The sequence below is a fragment of the Lissotriton vulgaris genome, chromosome 8 (assembly GCF_964263255.1).
Source record: "Lissotriton vulgaris chromosome 8, aLisVul1.2, whole genome shotgun sequence".
In the NCBI taxonomy this organism is placed as follows: domain Eukaryota; kingdom Metazoa; phylum Chordata; class Amphibia; order Caudata; family Salamandridae; genus Lissotriton; species Lissotriton vulgaris.
In genome coordinates this window covers 205,761,675-205,786,170 of record NC_141696.1, presented here as the reverse complement: position 1 = coordinate 205,786,170, position 24,496 = coordinate 205,761,675, and the positions used below count along the sequence as shown (strand labels likewise).

Sequence of the window (24,496 nt, the reverse complement as noted above, 5' to 3'; positions counted from 1 at the left end):
AGTAATGTTTACAAGCATTGGAGAATGTATGATATGATTTCTAAAGCAAACTAGGTCCAGATTTTAGTTTTATACAGGTACAGATATTAGCGTCAACAGCAAGTATATAACACATGCCAAACTCTCAGTGCACTTCACAAAGAATGCATGAGGACTTCTAAAACGTCAAGCTTGTCCTGCCACAATAAATAGGTCACCTCACAAAGGTCATTTGCTTTTCACCTACAGAATTAGCTCTTCAAACATTTTTGGAAGAAGCAAAGCAGTGAGAAATTCGAATGGCCTGGATTTCAATTTAGCAATAATCTAGCCATTAAGAAAGTTCCCCTTCTTTTCCTTCTCATATGGACATGCACTCATGGACAGTCATCAATTTTGCCATTTCAAGCACAAGAACATTATGACTGACAGAAGGTAACATTTAACGGCATGAATCAAGAGAAATGCCCCATGTAATGGTTACACTGTACTACAAAGCTAACATTGTTTTCCTTGCAGCACAAGGTATATATGTGTTTAGACTGATTCTTTTACATATTCAAGAGACTAGTAACACAGGGGACTGACTACATCCAGCAACAGCGGTACAGCATACAATGAAAACGGGCCACTTAACCCCATTTGGGAACTTTTCTTGTTTATTCTGAGTCTGAGCGTGGTTATTTTGCTGTAATGTGTGCTTGTCTTTTGTATCTGTGCTCTGAGAGCGGGCCCACATTGTTTCTTGCTTTCCCGCCGATTGCCGCTTCCACTTCCTAGCACCCCTCCCAGGACCTACTGCATGGAGGCTGCAGCAAGCTGTGCCAAAGGCGCAATTATGGCAAGCCTGTCGGCACCCATCAGTGCCTGGACCACACATCAGCGCCGAGAACCATCATTCTTCCACCATGCACAGCTACCCTGCTGCTGACATCCAGGCACATCAACAATAGCAACTGCTGCTGCACATCTCCACACAGCACTAGAGGATCATTCTCATGCCAGCACTGCTGCTTCACCTGCAAGACCGAAGCAACCAACAATGCCAGAGACACTGCAAACATGTCTGCGTCCAACATGCCAACCAAGAAAGTCACAGTACAACTCCAGTGCATTCTACTCAACGCACAATCGCTCGGCTAATACGCCACAGAGATACGGGACACGATCTCACCCCTCACCCCAGATGTCATCTTCCTCACAGAGATCTGGCTGAACCCCGCCTCTGCGACAGACAGCAGATTCGCCACCCCCAAAGGCTATAAGATAACACACTGGGATGGTACCAACAAACACAGAGGTGGAATTGCCATCATCTACAAGGACACCATCTGCTGCATGACCTCCTCAGACTACTCGACCCCGAAAATGGAGCATCTCAACTTCTAACTCCACACAGATGGAAAAAGCACCAGAGACACCTGCACCTAGCCCCAGCTTCTTCAACGCCACCCCTGACCACATCACCCTGATCGGCATGGAGTCCGAGCACTACATCTTCCTATGAAATCTCAACTTCCACCTCAATGACCCCAGGGATACCAACACAACTGACCTCCTGGAAAGCATGAGCAACATCGGCCTCAAGTAACTTGTTACCGACCCTACAAACATTACAGGACATGCCCAGCGACAGCCACGTCTCACAATTCACCGGGACCAACCACTTCAGCATCCGCTTTACCATCCCAGGACCTACCAACACTGGCACCATTCCCCCAAAATCATGCACTGAAACTGGAAAAAAAGATATATGAAGACCAGTGGAACAACACTCTCAACTCCCACCTCCCAGACACAACATCCAACCTGGACAAAGCTGCAAATAACTTTTCCCAGTGAATCACAGAATGCACCGACACAATCACCCACGCCAAGCCAGACAAATCCGAAGGACATAACAAGAACTCATTCATCTTTGAAAACTTCAAACCCAAACCCCTGCTGCCGACAGCATCAGTCTACCTACACCCATGAACACAAACACTGAACACCTGCTCACCCATGGGGACACTCACACAACTCAAGCCTCAATCTCCATCATGAACTCTGTGCATTCGGAAGCACCCACAGGCCCCTGTCCCCTCCACGTCTTAAACCTTGGAAGCAAGACGATTGGCGATGAGTTTAAGAAAGTCCTGAAAACTTCCATCCCCTCGGCTGCTTCCCTGAGTACTGGAAACACTCTGAAGTGAGGCCCGTCTGAAGAAACCATTCGCTGACCCAACAGAACCGAAGAACTACCGGCCCATCTCCCTGCTACTATTTCCAGCTCGGATTGCAGCCACCAACAACATCAGGGCCCTCCTGTACCAAGGCAAAAAACGCATCCCTCATCCTCCTGGACCTGCCATCCACCTTCGACACCGTCTTCCATCACATCTTGATCAACAAACTACACCACATTGGAATCCAAGGAGACCTGCTCAAATGTATCACCTCATACTTCACCTGAAGAACCCAGAGAATCTGTGCCCCTTCATTCACTTTAGAAACCAAGAATACAATCAGTGATGTCCTCCAAGGTTCATATCTCAGCCCCATCCTCTTCAACACATACATGACCCCTTTGTCCTTCAGCATTAGATTGCACAGAATCAACATAATTGTCTACGCCGATGACACCCGGCTCATCCTCGCACTGTCAGAAGACTTCTCCACAACCAGAGCCAGCTTCTACAGATGTATGATGAACGTTGACGACTGGATGAAGGACAACTGCCTCAAGCGCAACACTGACAAGACGGAAGTCCTCATATTTGGGAACATCTCGCCATGGAATGACGCATAGTGGCCTTCCAAACTCGGCTCATCCCCCGCCCGACAGACCACGCCCACAATGTCAGCATCATCTCGGACAGCAAGCTATCTATGAAGAAACAAGTACATGCAGTCTCATCCACCTTTTTCCACACCTTATGCATCCTGTGCAAGATATTCGTGTGGCTCCCAGTCGACACCAGGACTGTCACGTAGGTCCTCGTCAACAGTAGGCTGGATTACGGAAACACACTCTACGCAGGATTCACCGAACACCTCTTGAAGAGACAACAGACAATACAAACCTCAGCAGCAAGACTCATCCTCGACCTCCCTAGACAGACACAAACCACACCCCACCTCAAGAAGCTACACCCGCACCTGATCCAGAAGAGATGCCAGTTCAAGATGTTGACCCAGGCATACAAAGTCCTGCATAACAAAGGACTAGCATACATCAACCAAAGCATGACCTTCCACCAACAAACCAGACACCTGAGATACACCTCCCTCTTCTGTAAAGATAAATCCCCCCCGGATTCATGAGACAACAGCAGAGGACGCTCCTAACACATGGAAGCCAAAGCTTGGAACAACCTTTCTTTGCACTGCAGGACCACCCCATCGCTTCGGCAATTCAGGAAAGGACTCAAGACCTGGCTGTTTGAATGAACAGATCATCAAAAAGCAGGTAGAAACTCTATCTCATTGAGACCCTCACAGGTGATTTGCTGTGCTTATCAATCCTTGATTGATGTTTACGGTGATGGAGCAGTATGTGGAAGCTGAGACTTTCAGCCTTACCTTTCGCTGGATACCCTGGAGTAAGAGGGTCTCCTGCTCCATTCAGGTTTAAAACATTCCCACGCTGAGCACCGCCTCCAGGAAGGTTCCAGCCATTTGGGTAGGGCTCAACCCCTGGAGCACAGTAATCCGCCGGGTCAGAGTAAAGAATGATTCCTGTAGCTCTAGCATTCATTGCATTCTTCACCTGCAATAGCAGACCAAAGTACATAGGTTGAAAATCTCTCTGAAAGAACATAGCTGTATGCTGGAGTTTGCCCTTATTCTATCGCTAAACAAAATCCACCCAACACAAGACTAGGATTTACTAAAACATGCCCTAAAAGTCTAATTTGAGTTTTATTTTACACATTTTCTTCTCGTGCAAACATTCACAGTGCGATCGTTGATTTCATTTTCATGTCTGAAGTTTCCATTCCAGCAACTACATCCAGAATGCATCACCGTTTCTTTCCTCCAAACGTTAAAGCATAGCCAACTGTTTCAATAGTAAACATCCTTTCTACTTCTGATCCAGTTTGTTCTGTGGTGACTCCTCCGCAGGAAGAAGCCAGCAGGAGTGATATGACTCAGGAGTCGGCCTGCAGCTTCAGTTAAACGTTTTTATTATTATTAGCACATCCTCACTACCCCCTCAACACGTGCTCTCTCCCCTGCACTCCCCCCACTCACCCCACAACCCTTTGTTAGTGGCGGCCGCCACTGAGTTTGTTGCGGTCTTTCAGTTTAATCACACTGGCTCTCCTCTACACTCTGTACCAAACAGTATGCATTGACCTTAACTGAAACCACAATAACAGAGGAGCATTGAAGATGCACATGCATAAATAAACTTGACGTATCTGTGGTTCAAATAAACAAGTACACTTACAACTATTTACTCTGCGGCACAAAACGTAACTATTGGATAACTATATTTCATGATGTACTCCTTTTCCATAGGAAGAGGCATCAATTGTCCATGTGTGGCTTAGAGTTCAGAGGAAGTATGTGCCACCATTGTAATCATGAGCAATTGGTAATGCAATCATCTTTTTTTATGTACTTCTTTGTCATTCAGAATATTTGTAAAGATATCAGGGTAAAATAAATGGGCAAAGACTCATGAAAGTCTTGTGCCCAATTTAGGCCTGCATTAGCTAAAACCTTTTCATTTTGGTAAAATTATATGTATGATATACTTACTTACTTACGGGGGCTTTTAGCCAACCCTCTTCTTACATTGGTCTGTTATTGTGTTATTCACATTTGTTTTCTGCCCACTACAGCATACAGTGCTGGGAAGTGGGTCAGACACTTCAGCTATTTGCTAACTTCACTGTGCATGACTGCTTTCTGTCCTTCCAAAAGCAACATAAGAACACAAAAAGTTGTTCTCTGTAAGTTGCAAGTAGCATTACTGCAATGTGTTCTTTCTGAAGCCAAAAAGTACTTTTTCTCTTAGCCAATATTTTCTTTGTTGAGGACTGGGCATTATCACCAGCAAAGTTTTGCAAAAACCTTGACATAATAGGCATGACAAAACCGAATGGCTGGTGACCTATTGGCTTTTTTCAATTATTGTTTATGAAAACTGTTTTGGGTAAGAACATTTAGTAGAATTGGTAATAGCTTTTAATGGTGTCTGATTAAATGTTAAAAAGAGAGGTCTTTTTTCATTTGTGTTTTTTAATACTTCTTTTCTGAAAGAACTAGCATTAAATTATTTATTAGATGTAGATTATTATTTCTTCTCAATCCCGACTATATGGGTCTTTCAAGCTGTCCAAGATTTATTCTTGTTAATGATTAAAGAATATTCTTTACAATATATGCTTAATATTGATGATATTGGTTTTTTTTAGGATCACCTCATTTGCAGTCTTTTAATATTAAGATTTGGATCCTCTGCAAGATGCATCAGATATGTGCAATTGATTAAAAAAAAGAAGCGCTTTGCGGACTTCAGTTGTTTAGTTTAGACTTACTGGACATCTGTCGCCACAATTCGATTGTTTCAAAATAAAAGGTCTAAATTGAAAGAGACCATTTTGTGTACTCTTAGTTATACTGGGACACAGGGTTCCTTTTTTTACATCTTTTCATTGCAGGACCTGCCATCAATTCAATCTTTTGTATTTCATGGACTTACTTACTCTCCAGTCATATGTGGATATCTTTGACTGTACCAGATGAACCTGCTCTTCCATAATTTTCAGAGAATTTGGAAGTGGTTGGAATATTAGTAAAAAGTGTGGGCCACTCTAACATCTGAGGTTTTCCTTTATTTACTTGTCATCCCTGATGTGTACCAAATGGTGTTCATCAGACAGTAAACCTCAATAGCTTTGGTCTCCCAGATATTGGTCAATAGGCTCTCCGCCACTCCTCTCTGTGGGTGGCAGTTGAAGGTGGGCAAGAAAGACCCGGTGGAAAGGTGCTGTATTTTCACCTTCGCTTTATCCCTTATTTGATGCTGTGTGCTACAGGTTTCAGGAGATATAGGACTATGTGAAATCTAATGTTATCACCAACTTTTACCTAGTGTTTTCTAATTTAAATTTCAGATGCCAGGAGGCTGTAGTTTCTTTCACCAGTGAGTTTTACTATTTGAGCTTGAACACAGTCAACCTGTGTCAGTAGTACATTCAACAAGAAACTACATCACATTCACAGTGTATCTGTACCATAATCATGATAGGATTTGTTCTAGTAGGTGTATATAATCAATTTCAATGTTCAAACATGAAAAGAGATCAGTGTATTATGGAATACTCTATTACAATAAGAGAAGGCTCTGTGATCAGTTTGAGACTTTTTTTCATATTAAGGATATAGTATGAATCAGGTGAGAATGTTTTATAAAATACGTTCAATGAGACTTAGTAGAGGAATAACTTGTATATGGGTAATGTATTACTTTGTTTCCTCTGAAAATTTTTCCGTATCTTGCAATTACAATCTTTCCAGTACAGTTGATCCCAATGTCCCGCTCAAGTTGGAAAAAGTCTTCTATTCGGGCGTAGTTCACATACACTAGATCACCCTAGGAAAAGAAAACAGTGAAGGTTGAACTGTTAAGATACAACACTGAGGGGGAACAACAGTGAGGATGCATCATTGAAAATATAACAATGATAATAAAAGATCAACTAGAAAGCAGTCTGGCTACAATGCAGAGGATACAATACCGAAAATACAAAAGTGAGGATACAAGAGTGATGATATCTGAATATATGAATAAAGATGCTAAAGTGAGTGTGTATAGTTCTGAATTATTACGCCATGATAAGGCATTCAGCAGATAACTTTTTAAGAACAATGTTGGAAAATAATATCTTCATTCAGTACTTAATGGTTGTTCATCAGTCTACGGTTCATCATTTCTCTTGATGTCCTTCCTAACATTAGACTCCAAACCCCATTTGCTGTGTCTGTGTGCCACCATCATAGTCGCAATAGCCTATAATTGGGTATTGTCAGAAACAATTGGGAAAACAGCACAGACTGCACTGGCACTGAGCTGTATCTTGGGGGCTCATAGCAATTATTAGAAATGGGGGTCTCTCGTTGGCAATGGCTTGCACCTTTGTCCAAGTAGGGAGATACACTTGTAAAATAACCCCTGCTCTCGCCCTTGGTAGCTTGGCACAAACAGACAGGCTTATCTCAGAGGCAATGTGTAAAGCATTTGTGCACACATACAGTAATACAGTGAAAACACCACAAATAGACACCACACCAGTTTAGAAAAATAAGTAATCTTTATCTAAACCAAACAAGACCAAAATGACTTTTAAAAGGTAAAAACAGTTCTGTCCACAGCAAACTATAGATGCGACATTTTCAACACTAAGTACCTTTGATGCGTCAAAATCATAAACATACGTGCAGGGAAGGTGATGCGTCAGTTCCTTGCTCCAGGGGAGGTGATGCGTCGGTTCCTTACTGCCACACAGGGGAGGTGATGCATCGGTTCCTTACTGAAGAGGAGGTGATGCATCGGTTTCTTACTGCAGCCCCAGCGTTATTGTATACTTGGCGCCCTGGTGCAATGCATGGGGATTTGGAGATGCATCAGATCTCGATGCGGCGGCAATGGCGCTGTGTTGATCTCTCCAGCCGCTGTCCCACAATGCATCAGTTCTTGCAGTCGTACAGCAGGGCCTTTGTCGGAGTTGGTGTGGTGATCTTGAACTTTGGAGATTGGTGCACGAGAATCAGCGTGCAGTGATTTCTCCAGCTGCGGGAAGAGGTTTTGTCGTTTTTTTCAGTGGCAGGTGATGCATGGGAATTCTTCCCGCACAGAGGTGTTGCATCGGAAACGGGTGCGGATGTGTCACATTTCTCTAGTTGCCTCACTTTTTCCTTGCTCCCAGCAGGAACAACCTCTAGAGGCCCAACACAGGAACAGGTACCTCTTGGCAGGTCAGAACTCCCAGCAAGGAAGTTCAGGGAGCTGGTGGTGAAGTCTTTGCGCTCCTGGGACTTCAGAACAGGAGACAAGCTCTACTTCAAGCCCTTGTAGACCCTCTTCAAGCAGGATGCCCAGTACACAGCAAAGTCTTGGTCCTCTCCGTGGCGGAAACAGCCACTGCATCCAAACTCCAGACAGCACACAGCAGTACTTCTCCTTTAGCTTTCCAAGCTCTTCTCCTTGGCAGAGGTTCCGCTTGAGTTCAGAAGTATTCTAAAGTTCTGGGGTCTGGGCCCTAATATTTATATTCAATGTCTCTTTGTTCTCTTGTGGCACAGAGGCTCTGTGCTCAGTCAAAACCAGTTCTATCCTCTCTGGTCCAGCTTCCCGGCAGAAGGTGGAGACAGCATTGTGGAAGGCAGACCAAGCTCATTCGGGTGCAAGGAAATCTCCTCCCTCTACTCTAAATGAAGCCCAGGTCTATTATGCACAGCCTTGAATCATCCAGGAAAGGCAGGGCACACCCCACCTCCCAGGAGCTGTCTACAGTGAATGCACATAACCGGCCTCTGTAACTCTAAAGCCAGACAGTCAATCCACAAACCAGCAGAGACATACAGGATGGCTAAGCAAGAGAATACCCACTTTCTAAAAGTGGTATTTTCAAACAGACAATATAAAAATCATCTTTATAAAAGATGCATTATTATATTCTTATTTCAGGCATACTAAACGCCATCTTTCTTCCTTGTACCAAGGGATAATCATGCTTATAGAATGTTATAAATAAACTCCCATTCTATCCTCTGGGACAGATAGCCTTTCACTAGTGAAAAACAAAATACACCATATTTCACTATCAGGGCATGTTGCACACATCAGTACATGTCCTACAAGTGCGATCAGCAGGACGGCGTGTTGTGTGACGTTTTAAGAATTTTCCCGATTCATGCCCTTATAAAGGTACAATTCACATTGCCCTTATATAGGCATTGAAATCAAGCCCTTATACCAGACATTACAACGATTTCTTGGAAAACCAGTTTAAGCATTTAGGGAACTTCCCCTTGCTTGAATATTGATTTGTCCAAGAACTCAGTTAGTTTACAAAGAACAACTATTCCCTAGGGGTTCTTTCCCGACGTTCATATGCCCGACTTTACGTCAAAATATGGCATTCCTAAACACCTTGAAGGTATAAATATTCCTTCACTTGCTCTAGCAAGATACAGTGGTTCGGAGCAGTTCGAAGACCTACTTGCCTGACGCAGCTCGCTACAGCAAGTGCAGAAGGAAGCCGACCCTCCAGCTGACGCACTGATCAGGAAGCTGTCTTTCTCCTGCTGAGAATCCAGTTCCAGTGTTTCCGGCTCCCCTTGCGGGGTGTTGGGAAATCGAGTCCCGAGAAAGAGATACCAGACCTCCTTCATTCTAACCAAGGTATGGAGCTGATTAGAACCTAGAGAAACCTTTTGTAGATTCTTGGCAAAAACTAAACCTATGCTACGCAATACTTACTTCTTGCACGCACTAGACTTAGGTTAGGTACATTGGGGTAGGCGTATTTTAGAAGCACCAGTTGAGTATTTTAGTCAATGTTATTTATGTATGTATTTTTCTATGGCTTAGAAACCATACAATGCTCTTACAGTATTACTTCATATTACTGTTTACGCTGTACACATTATACTTTGCAGTCTGCATAACGATTGTAGCAGTTCACTTCTCTTGCATGAGAAAGAAGACTGTTCAATAAACCTTTTTATTGAAAACGCCTGTTTCACTATATCTCTGCAACTCTGTAGAAACGAAGCATGCACGATTGACTGAGTGAAATGCTGATCTATTGTTTCCGCGACTCTGAGAGATATATTCTTATTCTTGGGAAACAAAGTTGTCATGTTTACGCAGTTGTCAGAAACGAATCCCTTCTTGTGTATTCGAGAAAGTTTCTAGTGACCTCTGAGTTAGCTGGTACACACACAATTAAGTTTAGTGTATTCGATAGAGACCTAGTTGACCTCAGTCCTACGTCTAATCTATAGGATATATTATTCTAATGCGCAGAGCCTATTGGGAATATAGGAACTACACTACAGGAGGTCACAGGCGGTCAGTGCTGTAGCATGAAGAGCCGGTTAAGCACGACAAACTGTCATCGCTGTAGACCGAAGAGAAGGTCAGGTATCACGGATGGTTGTCGCTGCATCACAAAGAGCCCGCCAAGCGTCAAGGACAATCATTGCTGTAGCGCGAATACAGGTGTTGCATTGCCGGCCGTTGCTGCTGGTTACTGTCAGCGCGAAGAGCTGGTATCGCTGGAACTTCTCATTTGAAGTCATTGGAGGCGGCAGATTTTTGCCCATGGAGCAGATCTGTTCACGGGCATGAAGAGCCTAAACTTCAGGATTTATACCTCTTATTTAAGAGGAGCACATTCGTATGCCAGCCAATGGTCCAGGAACAAAGCAACATGGTAAAATTGGCCTACACCTAAATGGAACATTTAATTTATTTGTAAGACCCTGTACCTAGGGTCCGTAAATTACATGCTAATAGTGGGCATTCAGCACTCATTGTACCATCCACTAAAGTATCCTTTTAAAACCCAACTCAGCTCAGGTGTGCCACTGCAGCCTGTAGTGCAGTTCTGGAATGTCATTTTGACCTAGCAAAATAAACCTTTTGCCAGGCCTAAACCTTCCTTCTCAATATTTTTGTCTCCCCTAAGGCAGACCCTAAAGGCTCAAACCTGAAGGTGCACTGTATTTAGAAAGTAGGACATGTGTACTTAAGTCTTACATGTCCTTGCAGAGAAAAACCTGCAAACTTGTTTTTCACTGTTTCAAGGTTTGCTTTCCCAAAGGAAAACGCTGCATTACACTATATCAGAGCAGCTAGAAAAATGATTCACTGGCTTATTTAAATAAACATTTAAAATCCAACTTAATAGTTAAGCTGAATTTTATATTACTATTTTGGAAATTAAACTTTTAGAAAGTTGCCATATTCCTACCCAAGCCAAAAGGGCCTTTTTCTAGTGTCATGTGACTTGAGATGGCCCCCCTGTGGTGAGATATAGAAGGCTCCGTGTCAAAGGACCTGGGTGTGGGGAGGTGTTTTTTCATTGAGTATGATGGCCTAGGAGCTGTGCCCTGCCCCTCCCTGAGCATCAAAGAATTTCTACCCTGTCACTGGCAGATGTTTTTCACACCTAGGCCTGCCTTCCTTTTGCCCTCCTAGACAACTTGGCTCCACATACAATGGTTTCAAACCATCTCTAATCATTCTACATTCTAAAAGGAACTAGAAGCTTGTTTTAGAGACATCTTCATGCTACTGCCTAACTTCAATCTACCTCTAGTCCTCCTCATTATGTTCTGACTCTAAGAACCTATTCCCTTGTTTTTGCCTTTGGAGCAGCGTAATTTTGCCTCTACCCTTACACGCCACAAATACCCAAAACATATGTGCACTTAGCACTAGATATTCAGTGTGCCCTAATGTAAAGTGATGCCTTTGATGAATTCCTGAAGTGCTTTCACTGTAGAACTAAAGAATGATATTCATTGTGAGCCTTAATCTTAATAAATAGATCATGGCCTTAGAAATGTGATAAAACAGTCCTCACACTCTTAAAATGTATTTAATTTAGAAACTAACACGTTTTATGTAACATGTGCACTAATGTTTTAATATAGGCACCTACAATGTAGTTCCAAGTCACATTTATACACATGTATGCCAGTTATTTCATCTTTATGCAAAGTGTAACATGAATGTAATGTACTGATATTTTCCATTCATTTGTGTTATAGCTGCACATGCATATTAAAAGTGCAACATTTACTTAATACGTTAAATTGCCATGACAATGCAAGTATTTCTTTATCGTTTTCAGTTTTCTGCATACATTTCTTTTCCTTGCAGGTACAGCAACATGGTTTGTTAGTTTGAGAATAGATTTAACACTGTATTAGGATAAAGAGTCTGAGAAGAAGACCTTGACACGGAACATGGAGAGCCAAAGCGATAGCGGACAGTTTCTATTTGTAATGCTGCAAGGAGTCGCAGGTACTCAAGGACATTATCTTTCCCAGGGGTGTTGATTTCGAGATTTTAGGGGAAATAACTGATGTTCACACTGTCTGAGGTTTGAGCACTTTCCTTTGGACTTTGAGAGGTGCAAACCTCTATGCTTATCCCCCTTGACTCTTTAGAGTGGCTTAGGCAAACACTTATAGCCCTATGCCAAGTAGACTTTTGACCGAGCTGCTGGAATGCTGACACCTTCCTGCAATTTTCCCACATTTTCCTATTTTTCTAAATTTCTTTGATTTTTGAGATCCCGTTAGATGTAACCCTCTACATTAGTTTGGACTTTCAATTGAATGATTTTAGACTTTACTCGTATATAGGAGGGGATCAGAAACTCTTCTCTGAGCATCAAATCTTGTTATTAATCTTCTGTATTGCTCTGACTTCTACTTTGTCTTTTACTGGTATGCCTGAACTGGTTTAGTAGTTTGGGTTATTCAGTTAATATTCTGGACCTTTACAGCATGGTATTGAGATTTATCTTAACCTGACTGTTAATCTGTAATAAACCTTAACTATAGTCACTGATTATTGGTCCTTATTGTTTATCCATGCTGGTTACACTGTTGATTACATTTGTTTGATTAAATGCTAACGCCCTTTACCTCTCCGTCAGCAAAAAAGGCCTATTGGATCACCGATGGTAAGAGTATTGGCCCAGCACTTGATCACCTCCATTTCAACCCCCTTGATGTTTTTTTCCTATATTTCGAGTATTAGATGTGCTTTTTTTATTCTTGTCCTTATGTATGGAGTATTTTCTTTTGTTCTACTGTTCTTGGTGTATCACTTCACACTGTAAAGCGCTCTAATGTTTGAGGGCCATATTGGGGCTCTATAAGGCTGCATCAATAAATAGCTATATTTTATACCAACTAAAAATGTTTACCGATCTTTCTACCCGTGTCATGACGGACAGTCCTTAATAGGAGTTTCTGAAAAAATGCTTACCCCAGTTTTTAAGGAAAAAGGAAGTCTTTCACCCTGTATCCTGGCCTAGAGCAAGGAGATGATTTTCGTCCTACTGCTGACCTGTGCTACAAAAAGTTTTCCATCTGGGATGCTCCAGGCAACTTGCAAGATCCATGCAGCTGTGCTCACGGAGTCTTTTGTTTTCTGTAATATTCAGACATGCCAAAGGCAGAACTCCTGTTTTAGCCCAGACACTGAAACAGAAATATCCTCCAACTGGCCAGTAAAAATGTCACCTGATTTATTCAAAATTTTGCTTGCAGCCTTGAGCAGAAACAGAATATATCTCATGCAGAGGGACCATGAAAGTAAAGATGTTGCCTGGTTTACAGAACTATTTACAACAAGGGGTGGTGAGGGACAGAGTCTCTGAATTAAGCAGAAAGCTCTCACCCAGTCAAGAGATCAGGGCTAGATCCAACACCCCGGTAGCTTGTCTCCTTTCTGGTAAAGAATTGGCTTGGTAGTTTAGTCTGCCCTGTTCCCATGATGCACTGGGCCAGGGACAGACTGATTTGCATATAGCCAGGTTCTGAGCTGGGATGGGGCAGTGAGATAAATAACGGTGATGGATCAAGCCCTGATCTTTGGACTGGGTAAGAGTGGTCTGCTCAATTCAGACACTCTGTTCATCACCACCCCCTTTTGTAAATTGGTTTACAGAACAACTGCAGGATTTTTCTGCAACTCTTAAATGTCAAGTAATAGGCGCTTTTTAATTCGAAGCCTACCAGACAGCCCAGCTGTCTGGTTTGCTAAAGACATGTTGACATTCAGAAAGCTTCCCTGGTAAGGCATTGCGACCATTGCTTACCAATGGCTTTGTGGTTTGTAACTAGGACTCCCGGTTTTATGGTATTTATTTCATTAACGTTTGCATCTGTATTTATCCATACTTATTTTTTGGCCATCTTATTGGTATTTATCCATATTTATTTTGTGTTTTGAGAATACATGTTGCTGTAGAATGCTATATTTCCACGTTTATTTACCTCTTGGACACAGTGCTTAATTTGAGCAGGTGCTTGCAGGTGCTCAGCACAGGCACCTAATCCTCAGCACCGGTGCCTATAGCACCTGTTAAGGACACACTAATTTGGAAGGCAGCCTGATTTTCTACAAAATCACAGGATGTTGATCCACGCTTAGACTCGAACCCGGTTCCCCAGCTCTGAAATCAGAAGCACTAGCCATTAGACAAAGTCCTCTCCCGAATAATAAGTGCTGGGGCTCTAGTTCGGAGGCAGTTTACATCAGCACATTTCTCCTGAAAGCGCTGCCTCCTGAGGAGAGCCCCAGCGCTTTTTTTTTTTTACAAATTAACCACTGCTTGGACAGGCACTCATACATGGATAGCAATAGTTACCAACGTCACTCATATGTCAAGTTTTAAAGGCGTGATAATCCACAAAGTGCTTCAAACCACCTGCGCTGTTCACAGGTGCTCAAAAGCAACGTTGACTGAAAGTGCAAGGAAATGAATCTCTCGGTGCTGGTGGGAGCACTGTTACAAATACCTGAAGGTATTAATCCAAATAATGTAAGAAATAAAGTAAGCTTATGTCCAAAAGTTCATTCAAGCATGAATAGTTTTTATTCATGCGATGCATTTATCGTCTTGTGCAAACCAATATGGTTAATTTTCACCAATGGTAAGCATTTAACATTCAGCAGAAAATCCAATGCATTTCGGGTCGTACTTCGACCCTTCTTCAGGGGTCATGTCTTATAGCTAAAAAAGAAGGGAAAGAGGAGGCCTGTCTGTATAGGTTGTTTTAAGTGAAAGTAGTGCCCAGTGCATAAAAACAAAAAGTGAACATGCATAAGTGCATGAAAGACTCCGTACCGGAGGTCAGATGATGAAAACGAAGTAAAGGAAAAAATTAAATAACCGGGAATGTGAAAAGATTTTCGGTGCTACTAGTTTCTGCCGTGAAAGATCTAGTGGTGAGGTGAAAACGTGACGGAAACAAAATGTGTTTCTGTTCAGTGGTCCCGGTCATATTAGTGTCTTATAAGCCGGTTGGAGACATCAGGTTGAAAAACGACAAAGTTTAATCATGCTGTATCGGATTACAACTCTAATCTGTGACTCTAAAGTGCAAAATAAACATGCATGCTAAAAACTAATGCCATATATTAAAGTAGTGAAACACTTACGAAAGAACGCTCCAGTTAATTGCTTCCATTGTTCATGGCTTTGTTTGTTTTAGGGTGTCCAGTTTCAGTGCGTCCGTCCCAAGGAGCAACGCCTTTTCACACTACCTCTCCTAGTATTCAATCAATCAATCAATCAATCAGGTGTTTGTTAAGCGCGACCACTCACCCGTAAGGATTTCAAGGCGCTGGGGGGGGGGGGGGGGGGGGGGTAGGGAGGGTGTCGCAGGTTCCAGTCCATCAAGGAGAGGGTCTGTCGACGAGACAGGTTTTGAGGTTTCTTGCGAAGATGGGGAGCAATGTTATCTATCTGAGGTGAAGCAGAAGGTCGTTTCAGATTCTGAAGGAGCAGGAACAGCCTCCCGATCTGGTCTTTCTGGTGCGGGGGACCACAGCATAGGAGAGTTGGGCTGATCGTAGGGTCCTTTGGGGTGCATGGAATTTGAGTTGGCTAATCAGGTGTGCTGGTCCGGTGTCATGGAGGGCCTTGTGAGCATGGGTTAGCATCTTGAAGATGACTCTAGCTTCGATGGGAAGCCAGTGGAGTGTGCGCAGGTGCTGGGAGATTTGGCAATGTCTTGGCAGGTTAAGAGTACCAGTCTTGTAGTGGCATTTTGGATGTTCTGTAGCTTGCGGTGAGGTTTTTGTTTATTCCGGCATAGAGTGTGTTTCCGTAGTGAAGCCTGCTGGTGACCAGGGCGTGAGTGACGGTCTTTCTGTGTTTGAGAGGGATCCATTTGAAGGTCTTACGTAGGAGGCAGAGGGTGTGGAAGCAGGAGGACGAGACTGATTTGATCAGGTGGTCCATTTTGAGCTCTAAGTCCAGGATGATTTCCAGGTTGCGTGCGTGGTTCATGGGGATGGGCAGGCTTCCGAGGGCGGGGGGCCATCAGGTGTTGTTCCAGGCATTGGGGTTTGGGCCCATGATGAGTACTTCCGTTTTATTGGCGTTTAGTTGTAGGCAGCTGTTTTTCATACATTTGGTGACGGCTTCCATGCCTTCTCGAAAGTTGTGTCTGGCAGTGTTGGATTCGTTGGATAGGGAGAGGATGAATTGGGCGTTGCCTGCGTATGACACAATGTTGAGTCGGTAGGTTCTGACGATGGGGGAGAGTGGAGTCATGTAGACGTTGAAGAGTGTAAGGCTGAGGGAGGACCCCTGGGGGTCTCCGCAAGTGGTAGGTGTAGGGTCTGAGAGGAAAGGGGGAGTCCGACCCGCTGAGTTCTGCCAGAGAGGAAGGAGCGGATCCAGTCGAGGGCCTTGTCTAGGATCCCTGAGTCGTGGAGTCTGCGTATTATGGTGCGGTGAGAGACTGCGTTGAATGCCGCTGAGAGGTAGATGAGGATGAGGGCTGCTGTTTCTCCTTTGTACAGTAAGGTACGGATATCTTCTGTTGAGGCGAGGAGGGTGGTTTCCGTACTGTTTTTTTTTCTGAAGCGGATTGGGAGTAGTTGAGGGTATTGTGCTCTTCGATGAATGTGGCGAGTTGGCTGTTGACTGCTTTCACAATGACTTTAGCTGGGAACAGGAGCAGGGAGCTGGGTCTGTAGTTTTTGAGGTCGGTAGGGTCCGCCGAGGGTTTCTTCAGGAGGGGGTTGATTTCAGCGTGTTTCCAGTCATCAGGGAACAAGGCGGTTGCCAGGGAGTGGTTGATGGTGTGGCAGAGCATGAATGCGATGGTGTCGGCGGCTCTGTTGAAAATGTGGTGGGGATTGGTGTCCGTGGGGGCCCCGGAGTGGATTGACTTCATCATTTTCAGTGTATCTTCGGTGGTGAGGGCTGTCCAGTTGTTGATCGCTGGCTTTGTCGGGTGGTTGGTGAGGGTTCAGTGTGTTGGATGTCTTCATCGAAGTTGTCGTAGATGCTCTTGATTTTGTGGTGGAAAAATGTGCGTAGTTTGTCGCAGAGGTCTAGTATTCTTCCACAAGTGCTCCTTTCTTTAAAAAGGCCTGTAAATCTTGTTCTTATCTTGTCACACTTGCTGTGCATTCAGAGACAGAGGTCAATTGTCAGGCTGCATCTTCCGAGGGAGCTGGGTGTTTCCTCCTCTTTCTCTGCCTTCAAAGTGACAGGATTTATGTGACAATCTTGCTGGATACTGGAGGTAGAGGACAACAATTAAATGAACTGTGTAAGTATTTCAAAATACATCAGAATTAGTGAAGCATAAATAAAATATTTTTTTTGTTAATTCTGAAGAGTGTTGGACAAAAATACTTAAATATGATCAAAACAAAACAATCAATACGCTAGGGGATTGTTTGTGCGCTGTATAGTTTTATTAGTAAAACTGTATGCCTGTGCAAATGTAATGGTTATTTCAATTGAAAATATGTTGTCTTTAATGGCAGTGTGCTACAACACAATGTATACTCCACTCTACGCAAATCCACTCTTCAGCACTCTACGCCCCTGCAATCTACTCTGCCCCACTCCACTTTATACCGGGCCACTGCACGCTGCCCCACTGCACTCTACTCTGCACCACTGCTCTCTTGTCTGCCCCACTGCACTCTACGCCTCTCTACTCTACTCTGCATCACTCTATTGTATGCCAATGCACTCTACACCACTCTACCCTACTTCCGTTTAGACCACTCTACTCTGCACAACTCTACTCCATGCCATTATGCACTCTACGCCACTCTACTCCATGCCGTTCTGCAGTCGACACCTCTCTACTCCATGCCATTCTGCACTCGACGCCCCTCTACTACATGGCATTCTGCACTCTACTCCATGCCATTCTTCACTCTACTCCACTTTACGCCAATCCACTCTACGCCTATCCACTTTACTCTACTGCAGTCTGCACCACTGTAGTCTGCATCACTGTAGCCTGCGTCACTGTAGTCTGCGCCTCATTACTCTTATGCCACTGGACTCTACACCACTCTACACCACTGCACTCTGCAAAGCTATACTCTGTAACACTGCACTCTCTGTTACTGAACTCTAAGCCACTTTACTCTGCACTACTGCACTCTACACTAATGCACTCTACACCACTGCAAACTGCATCACTCCACTCTACTCTGCACCACTCTAATTTACTGCACCACTACACTCTACCATGCACCACTCTAATCTATGACACACATTGTATGCCTCTGAATTCTATGCTGCTGCATTCTAAACCACTGCAATCAACGCCACTACACTCTGCAAGACTATACACCAATGAACTCTACACCAGTCCACTCTATGTCACGCCACTATATGCCACTGCACTCTACACCACTGCACTCTACGGCACTGCACTCTATGGCACTGCACTCTACGGCACTGCACTCTATGCCACTGCATCACTGCTCTCAATGCAACTGAACTCTAAGGCATCCTACACCACTGCACCCTATGACATTCTACTCTGCAACACTACACTCTAAGCCACTGAACTCTATTCCACTCTAACCTGCACTACTGCATTCTGTGCCAATGCACTCTACGCCACTCGGCTCTGTATCACTCCACTCTGCAGCACTCCACTTTACAACACTGCACTTTATACCCCTTCACTCTACAACACTGTACTCTCCTATGCACCACTGTACTGTTCTCTACACCACTCCTCTTTGCACTACTGCACTCTACACCACTGCACTCTACTATACAATACTGTAATCTATGCCACTGCATTCTACGATGCAGCATTGTACGATGCTAAATTCTATGCTGCTCTACTCGTCACCACTGCACTCTACACCATTATACTCCGCAGCACTCTACACCAATGCACTCTATATCATTCAACTCTACAGCACTCCACTGTAGGCCTCTATATGACTTCACTCTATGCCACCCAAATACATGACACACTATGCCATTCCACTATACGACATTACACACCCCTCTCCTCTATACCACTAACTTTTAGCCATGCTAAACAACAGCAATGGTGGTGTACAACATGGCTAAAGCACATTGGCAAAGCCCATAACTCTTGTATACACGAGACCTATGCTTGTTTAAATAAAGTTACTATTTAAGAGTGTAAGGAAGTAGAGAATTTGCCTGGAATCACTTGCGTACTGTATGGCATAAAGCTCTTCAAAGCCTTATCAAGGGTGGTAAGCGCTATATAAATGCAATACCAATTACAATCTGTGAATATCTATGGGGGATTACAGTGTTGGGCTTTGGGAGCAAGAGGTCATAGTCTTAATGTGAGACATGAATGAGCTCCGACATGGTCCAATCAATCTGAACTACAAAGATAAACTGGTTTCTAATGCACTAACTCAAAGTAAATTGGTTTCTGTGAGGACAGAAAGGCTCATCCTTAGTAGCATGGGTCAAGCAGTGAGACTTTCCCTAAAGAAAACACACATGAAAGAAAAACAGTAGTATTTAAAATAAATAAATCAAAGCAGAACAATGGCACATGTAGTAAAAAAAAAGTTACAACACTAAAACCAAAATTGGCTTCATTATAATCTACCTTTCGAACAATCCTTAAAAGAATACAAAAGTACTCATGTGAGTTGATGCTGAAAATAGTCACTGCCAAACTTATTCCAACGCTGCCTCACGGGAGAGAGGCTTTCCCAGGGAAATTGGGCGTTTTCCTTAACAGCTCACAAAGTGCAGTACTATTTTTAGAGTGACGGGTATAAATTATGTAGCCACGAAGTCTGTTGTTTTATTGAGACCACAGGTTTTTTACGGAGAGGAATAGAAATAATTGGTTAATTTCTATTCTCCCGCTCCTAAACATTTTTATTCTCTGTTTATTAATGATGTGCTTAAATTATATGGCAATAGAAAAATACATTGACTATCATGTCATGCTCACTATACGAGGTGCTGTAATTTATAGTCAAGAGGGAAAACCGCCTGTTTTAAAGCTATCGAAAGTGCATTTTAAAGATCATTTTTTTAAGCAAAACTGTGCTCTAAACCATCTCCTTTACATGAATTGATTGAGAAGCTGCTATTTGCCGATTATTTTTAACATAATATGGCGAACATATTGTGATGACTCTTATTTTAATCTTTTTTATGGCACTTGCCACTTTAATGGACTTGATTGTCTAAATAAAGTATTTTGACTGATTGAATAGAAAAGTTACAAAGTAAATAAAAGGGCCTCATGGGAACGTGTTTGCTAAAGATGGTCAATATCAAGAGGGGAAAAAAAGAGCTTACAATCCTTTTGACAGTGAGATAGGCCCATTGCATGCCCGATAAACAAGAGAGCAATGTTGGTTTGAGGTCGGTGGCTGGTCTTGTGGAAAGTTTTAACCTTCATATCTTGACTCTTCTTGGATGTCGGAAATCTTCAGATGCAAAATCCTGCTGTTAATTACTGGCCATAACACCACAAGGAGAGTCATGGTGAATCCCACCCACTGAAGCCAGACGCTCCAGCCAAAAAAACTCAGCGTTGGAAAAACAACTGAAGTAACCAGGGTCTTTTTGAGGGGGTGGGGGGTTGGCATCACAAGTTGTTCTGCACCTGCAGTAGCTTTCACACAGGGCCAGGTAAGGCTGCTATGTTAAAAACTTCAATTATTCCAGAGAGAGTTTTTCTGTATTCTAGACCACTTCTTCCAAATTGCAGTGGCAACAAAACTTTGTTTACACAAGAATTGTTCATTTCCAATTGGTCCACCGAAAATTCTTCTAGACAGATCACAGCTTCCTTCATCTCAGGACCTTCGGCACTCACCGGCCAATGGACCCAAGTTCTGCAGGAGCATACTGCTTTCACAGGCAGGACCATGGACGACATTAGCCCTGTGGGACAGGAGGAGGCTGGTGGCAGGAGTACTGGAGCAAAATGTTAGAAGCAATCTATAAAGATGAAGCTCACAAAAGCTCTGTACAATACTCTGGCAAGCAGGCCAGTATTGTACAGTCCGCCAAGAAGGTAAAGACACCTTTCACATTACAGCTAGGCAGATACAACCGATGCAGTGGGTTAAGCATATGTTTTAAGTTGTAAAGTAACCAGTCTTTGGTGAGATCTCTAGTCACTAATAACAAGCATTGGCATAGCCAATAGGTCTCGCCTTTGGGATATTATAAGTGTTTAGCCAGAGCTTTGCCAATGTTTTTAAGCTATGATGTAGAGCAGCATCGCAGCATGTTGAAAAGTTATAATGAAAAAATGTTCTTAGTATTTTTGTTACCTTATATATAACCAAAATGACATTATGTACAACTGAACGACCCTATTAAAAAAATAATTAACATAAAATAATGTCTTCTAGTTTTTTAGTCTCTGCAATGCTGGCATCTTCTTCCTTCCTGTTTTAATGCTTGTTTGTTATACTTTTTTTTTTGTTATGGGGGATGGACATTAACAATGGGAGGGTGGGAAAAAGTACCTGAATTACAACACGAGCAGCGGATGGACACTCTGGGAGAATCAAGAGATGCCACATTCCGAGGTGGTTCTGAGATGGTGGAGTGCGGGTACAGAGGTGATGCTGAGTGATACTGAGGTGGTGTTGTGTTGGTGCGGAGGTGATGCTTAGTGATGGTGAGTTGGTGCTGTGCTGAGGTGATGTTGTGCTGATGCTGAGGTGGTGCTGATGCTGAAATGGTGCTGATGCTGAGGTGGTGATGATGCTGAGGTGGTGCTGCGCTGATGCTGAAATGGTGCTGCGCTGGTGCCGAGGTGCTGGTGAGGAAGTCCCACTTTGGTGCTGATGTGGGGCTGTGCTGGGGGTGTTGCACGGATGGAGGTGGGGCTGTGGTGATGCAGAGTCAGTGATGCACTGCTGGTGGAGTGCTGATCCTGAGATGGTGCTGCACCAATGCTTAGATGGTGCTGCGCTGATGCTGAGGTGAAGCTGCGCTGATGCTGAGGTGGTGCTGCACCGATGCGGAGGTGGTGCTGCACTGATGCGGAGGCAGTGCTGCGCCCATGCTGAGGTGGTGCTGTGCCCATGCTGAGGTGGTGCTGCGCCCATGCTGAGGTGCGCTTATTCTAAGGTGGTGCTGCGCCCATGCTGAGGTTGTGCTGCATCCATGCTGAGGTAGGGCTGCGCCCATGCTAAGGTGCTGCTGCGCCCATGCTAAGGTGGTGCTGAGTGAGCCTGAGGTGGTGGTGAGTGATGCAGAAGTGGTGCTGTGCTGGTGTTCAGGTGGCACAGAGTGATGCTGAGTTGATGCTAAGGTGGTGCTGAGTTGGTGCTGGTGCCGAGGTTATGCTGCATTGGTGCGGAGGTGGTGCTGCGCTGGTGCTGCGCCCGTGCTGTTTTGGGGCTTTGGGAGTAATGAGGTGGTGTTCAGTGATGCAGATCAGATTCTGCGCTTGAGCGGAGGTGATGTTAAGTGATGCTGTGGTGATGCACTGGTGAAGAGGTGGTGCTACGTTACTTGAGGCAGTGCTCAGGTGCTGCTGAGTGATGCTCAGGTGGTGCTGAAGTGGTGCTGTGCGGCGCTGAAGTGGTGCTGCGCTGATGCTCAGGTGGTGCTGCGGTTCTGCTGAGTGATACTTTGGTGGTGCTCAGGTGGTGCTGACTGATGCAGTTTCTGTACTGAGTTGATGCGGAGTGGTTCCTTGTTTGACCAAATAAACGTCAGGAAAAATGTTATTACAACGCTCAGAAGCTGCAAACGCTATATAAAGGGCATAGTGCTATGCACAAGCATAAAATAAAGCTTTTGGGTTGACATTGAAAAGCCCAGTGTGCATGGAAGATAGACATCAGGACTTAAATAACACCACGCTGAAAGTATAAGTGTTTCTGGAAGGCAAGCTGTACTAGACACAGGAAGCCGCTCAGACGTTAGTGTAACCACAAGCATCTGTCGGGAGGTCACTGGGAACTCTCAAAGCGTCCCTGAGCCCGAACGCATTCAGCAAGCCAGCATCACCCAACACGTCATTGAAGGCGCAGAGACACACCTTACCGATGAAGTCACTCTGACATCACTATATTATGTTTTCATTCAGAACACATTTGCATTCCCAAACTCCCAGGCAGATGTAATTTCCAACACGAGACGGTTTCCCTAACATATGTTCCAAATTGAAGAAGGACAAACATGTCTGAACTGCTACTTACCTGCACGGGGTGGGGTGGGCATCAGCTGCAGGTCAGATGTAGCAACAAAATCCTTTAACATCTGTGGCAGGGGAGAGCTGTTAATAGTGCAGCAGGTGCGTGGCATGAGAGCCAAAGGGAGGGTGGGTTACACTGCAACCAAATCAGTGGCGTAAAGTAATGGTGACCCCCGAACAACCCCTCTAACTCACACACTGCAGAATATGATGAGGGCTCTGATTCTCCTGTGTCTCATGACCTTCATTAACTGAATGGCAATGCCCCCTAAAGTGTTGGAGGTCCTGGCAAACCAAAATAAGGACACACCGGATAGCAGAGCTCCGAGGAGTACCTCAGAAGAGAGGGAGGCCCCGCGCTTTTTAAAGCAACCGAGATTCAGTCCAGCAGTAAGTAGATATTTGACATAGCAGCACTGACTACTAGTTGAATGGCTCTAGCCCAAACCAGTGTCGTATCGCTGCATAACTCAAGGGTACGCATTCTGTCGAGCTAGGATATAGCACTGTTTCCACCCATAATAAAGTCAAACATGTAGGCAAGACTCTGTGTGATGTAGTTCCGTAGTTTATGGGTGAGGTTCGGTGGTTCCGAACCCGTTCAATAAAGGTCGTCGGAAATAGACGATTTTGGTGTCAGTGGACCGCACATCACTAGTGTGGTGTGTACGAGTGTTTTCGAATTAATCGATCGATGAGAACACTACGTATTTAGGGATTTTGTTTGAACCTTCGGGTTCCATTTTGTGTGTGGCAGCCATTTTGTGTGGTTGCCCTCACATAGGCCGATGACTGCGGCCGAACGAGTCTTTGGGACACGTACACCTTAGCTGACTCCTGAATGACCTGGTCGAACTGACTCCCTTGCCCGAGGCTGACCTCGCTGAGCCAGTTCCTTGTTAAGCAGCTGGTCAGATAAAGATCAAAGAGCAGGACATGCTGAAGTTTATAGTACACTGCACCCACCTTTCTATCTTGCTTCCAATCTGTTTCTGCTCCTTCCTTTACGACATAATCACTGATTTGGGTTGAGGTTTTATGATGGGTTCGTCCGGTCTGACTGAACAGGATATTGGAATGTGCTTGGTCATTTCTGGTGGGCTGGACAACGGAAAGTGGGATTGTCGGCATGTGCTACTTTTGAAATGTCAGGTTTCTATTGGTCAGTTTGTATGTAACCAATGCTAATCTGGAATGTTGCCTGCGGCCTGATTTTTGGCATAAAAGACCATGCTCCGCTCATTGAATTTGTGCAGTCTCTAGCGAACCACCCGTGTTGTGCTTCGTAGATCTCTGTTCCTGGTTGCAGCCA

At 44.1% G+C, this 24,496-nt stretch overlaps 1 protein-coding gene across 1 annotated transcript in view; it reads right to left on the bottom strand.

Moving 5' to 3' along the window:
- The window catches only part of LOC147696877 (N-acetylated-alpha-linked acidic dipeptidase 2-like), a 699,908-nt gene that overhangs the window by 261,711 nt on the left and 413,701 nt on the right, over nt 1-24,496 (bottom strand). Inside the window, exons 7-8 of the mRNA XM_086933985.1 lie at nt 6,443-6,568; nt 3,544-3,730 (exon numbers count right to left, since the gene is read on the bottom strand). Coding sequence (XP_086790111.1) covers nt 3,544-3,730; nt 6,443-6,568 — 313 coding nt within the window. The remainder of the gene's footprint in view (nt 1-3,543; nt 3,731-6,442; nt 6,569-24,496) is intronic.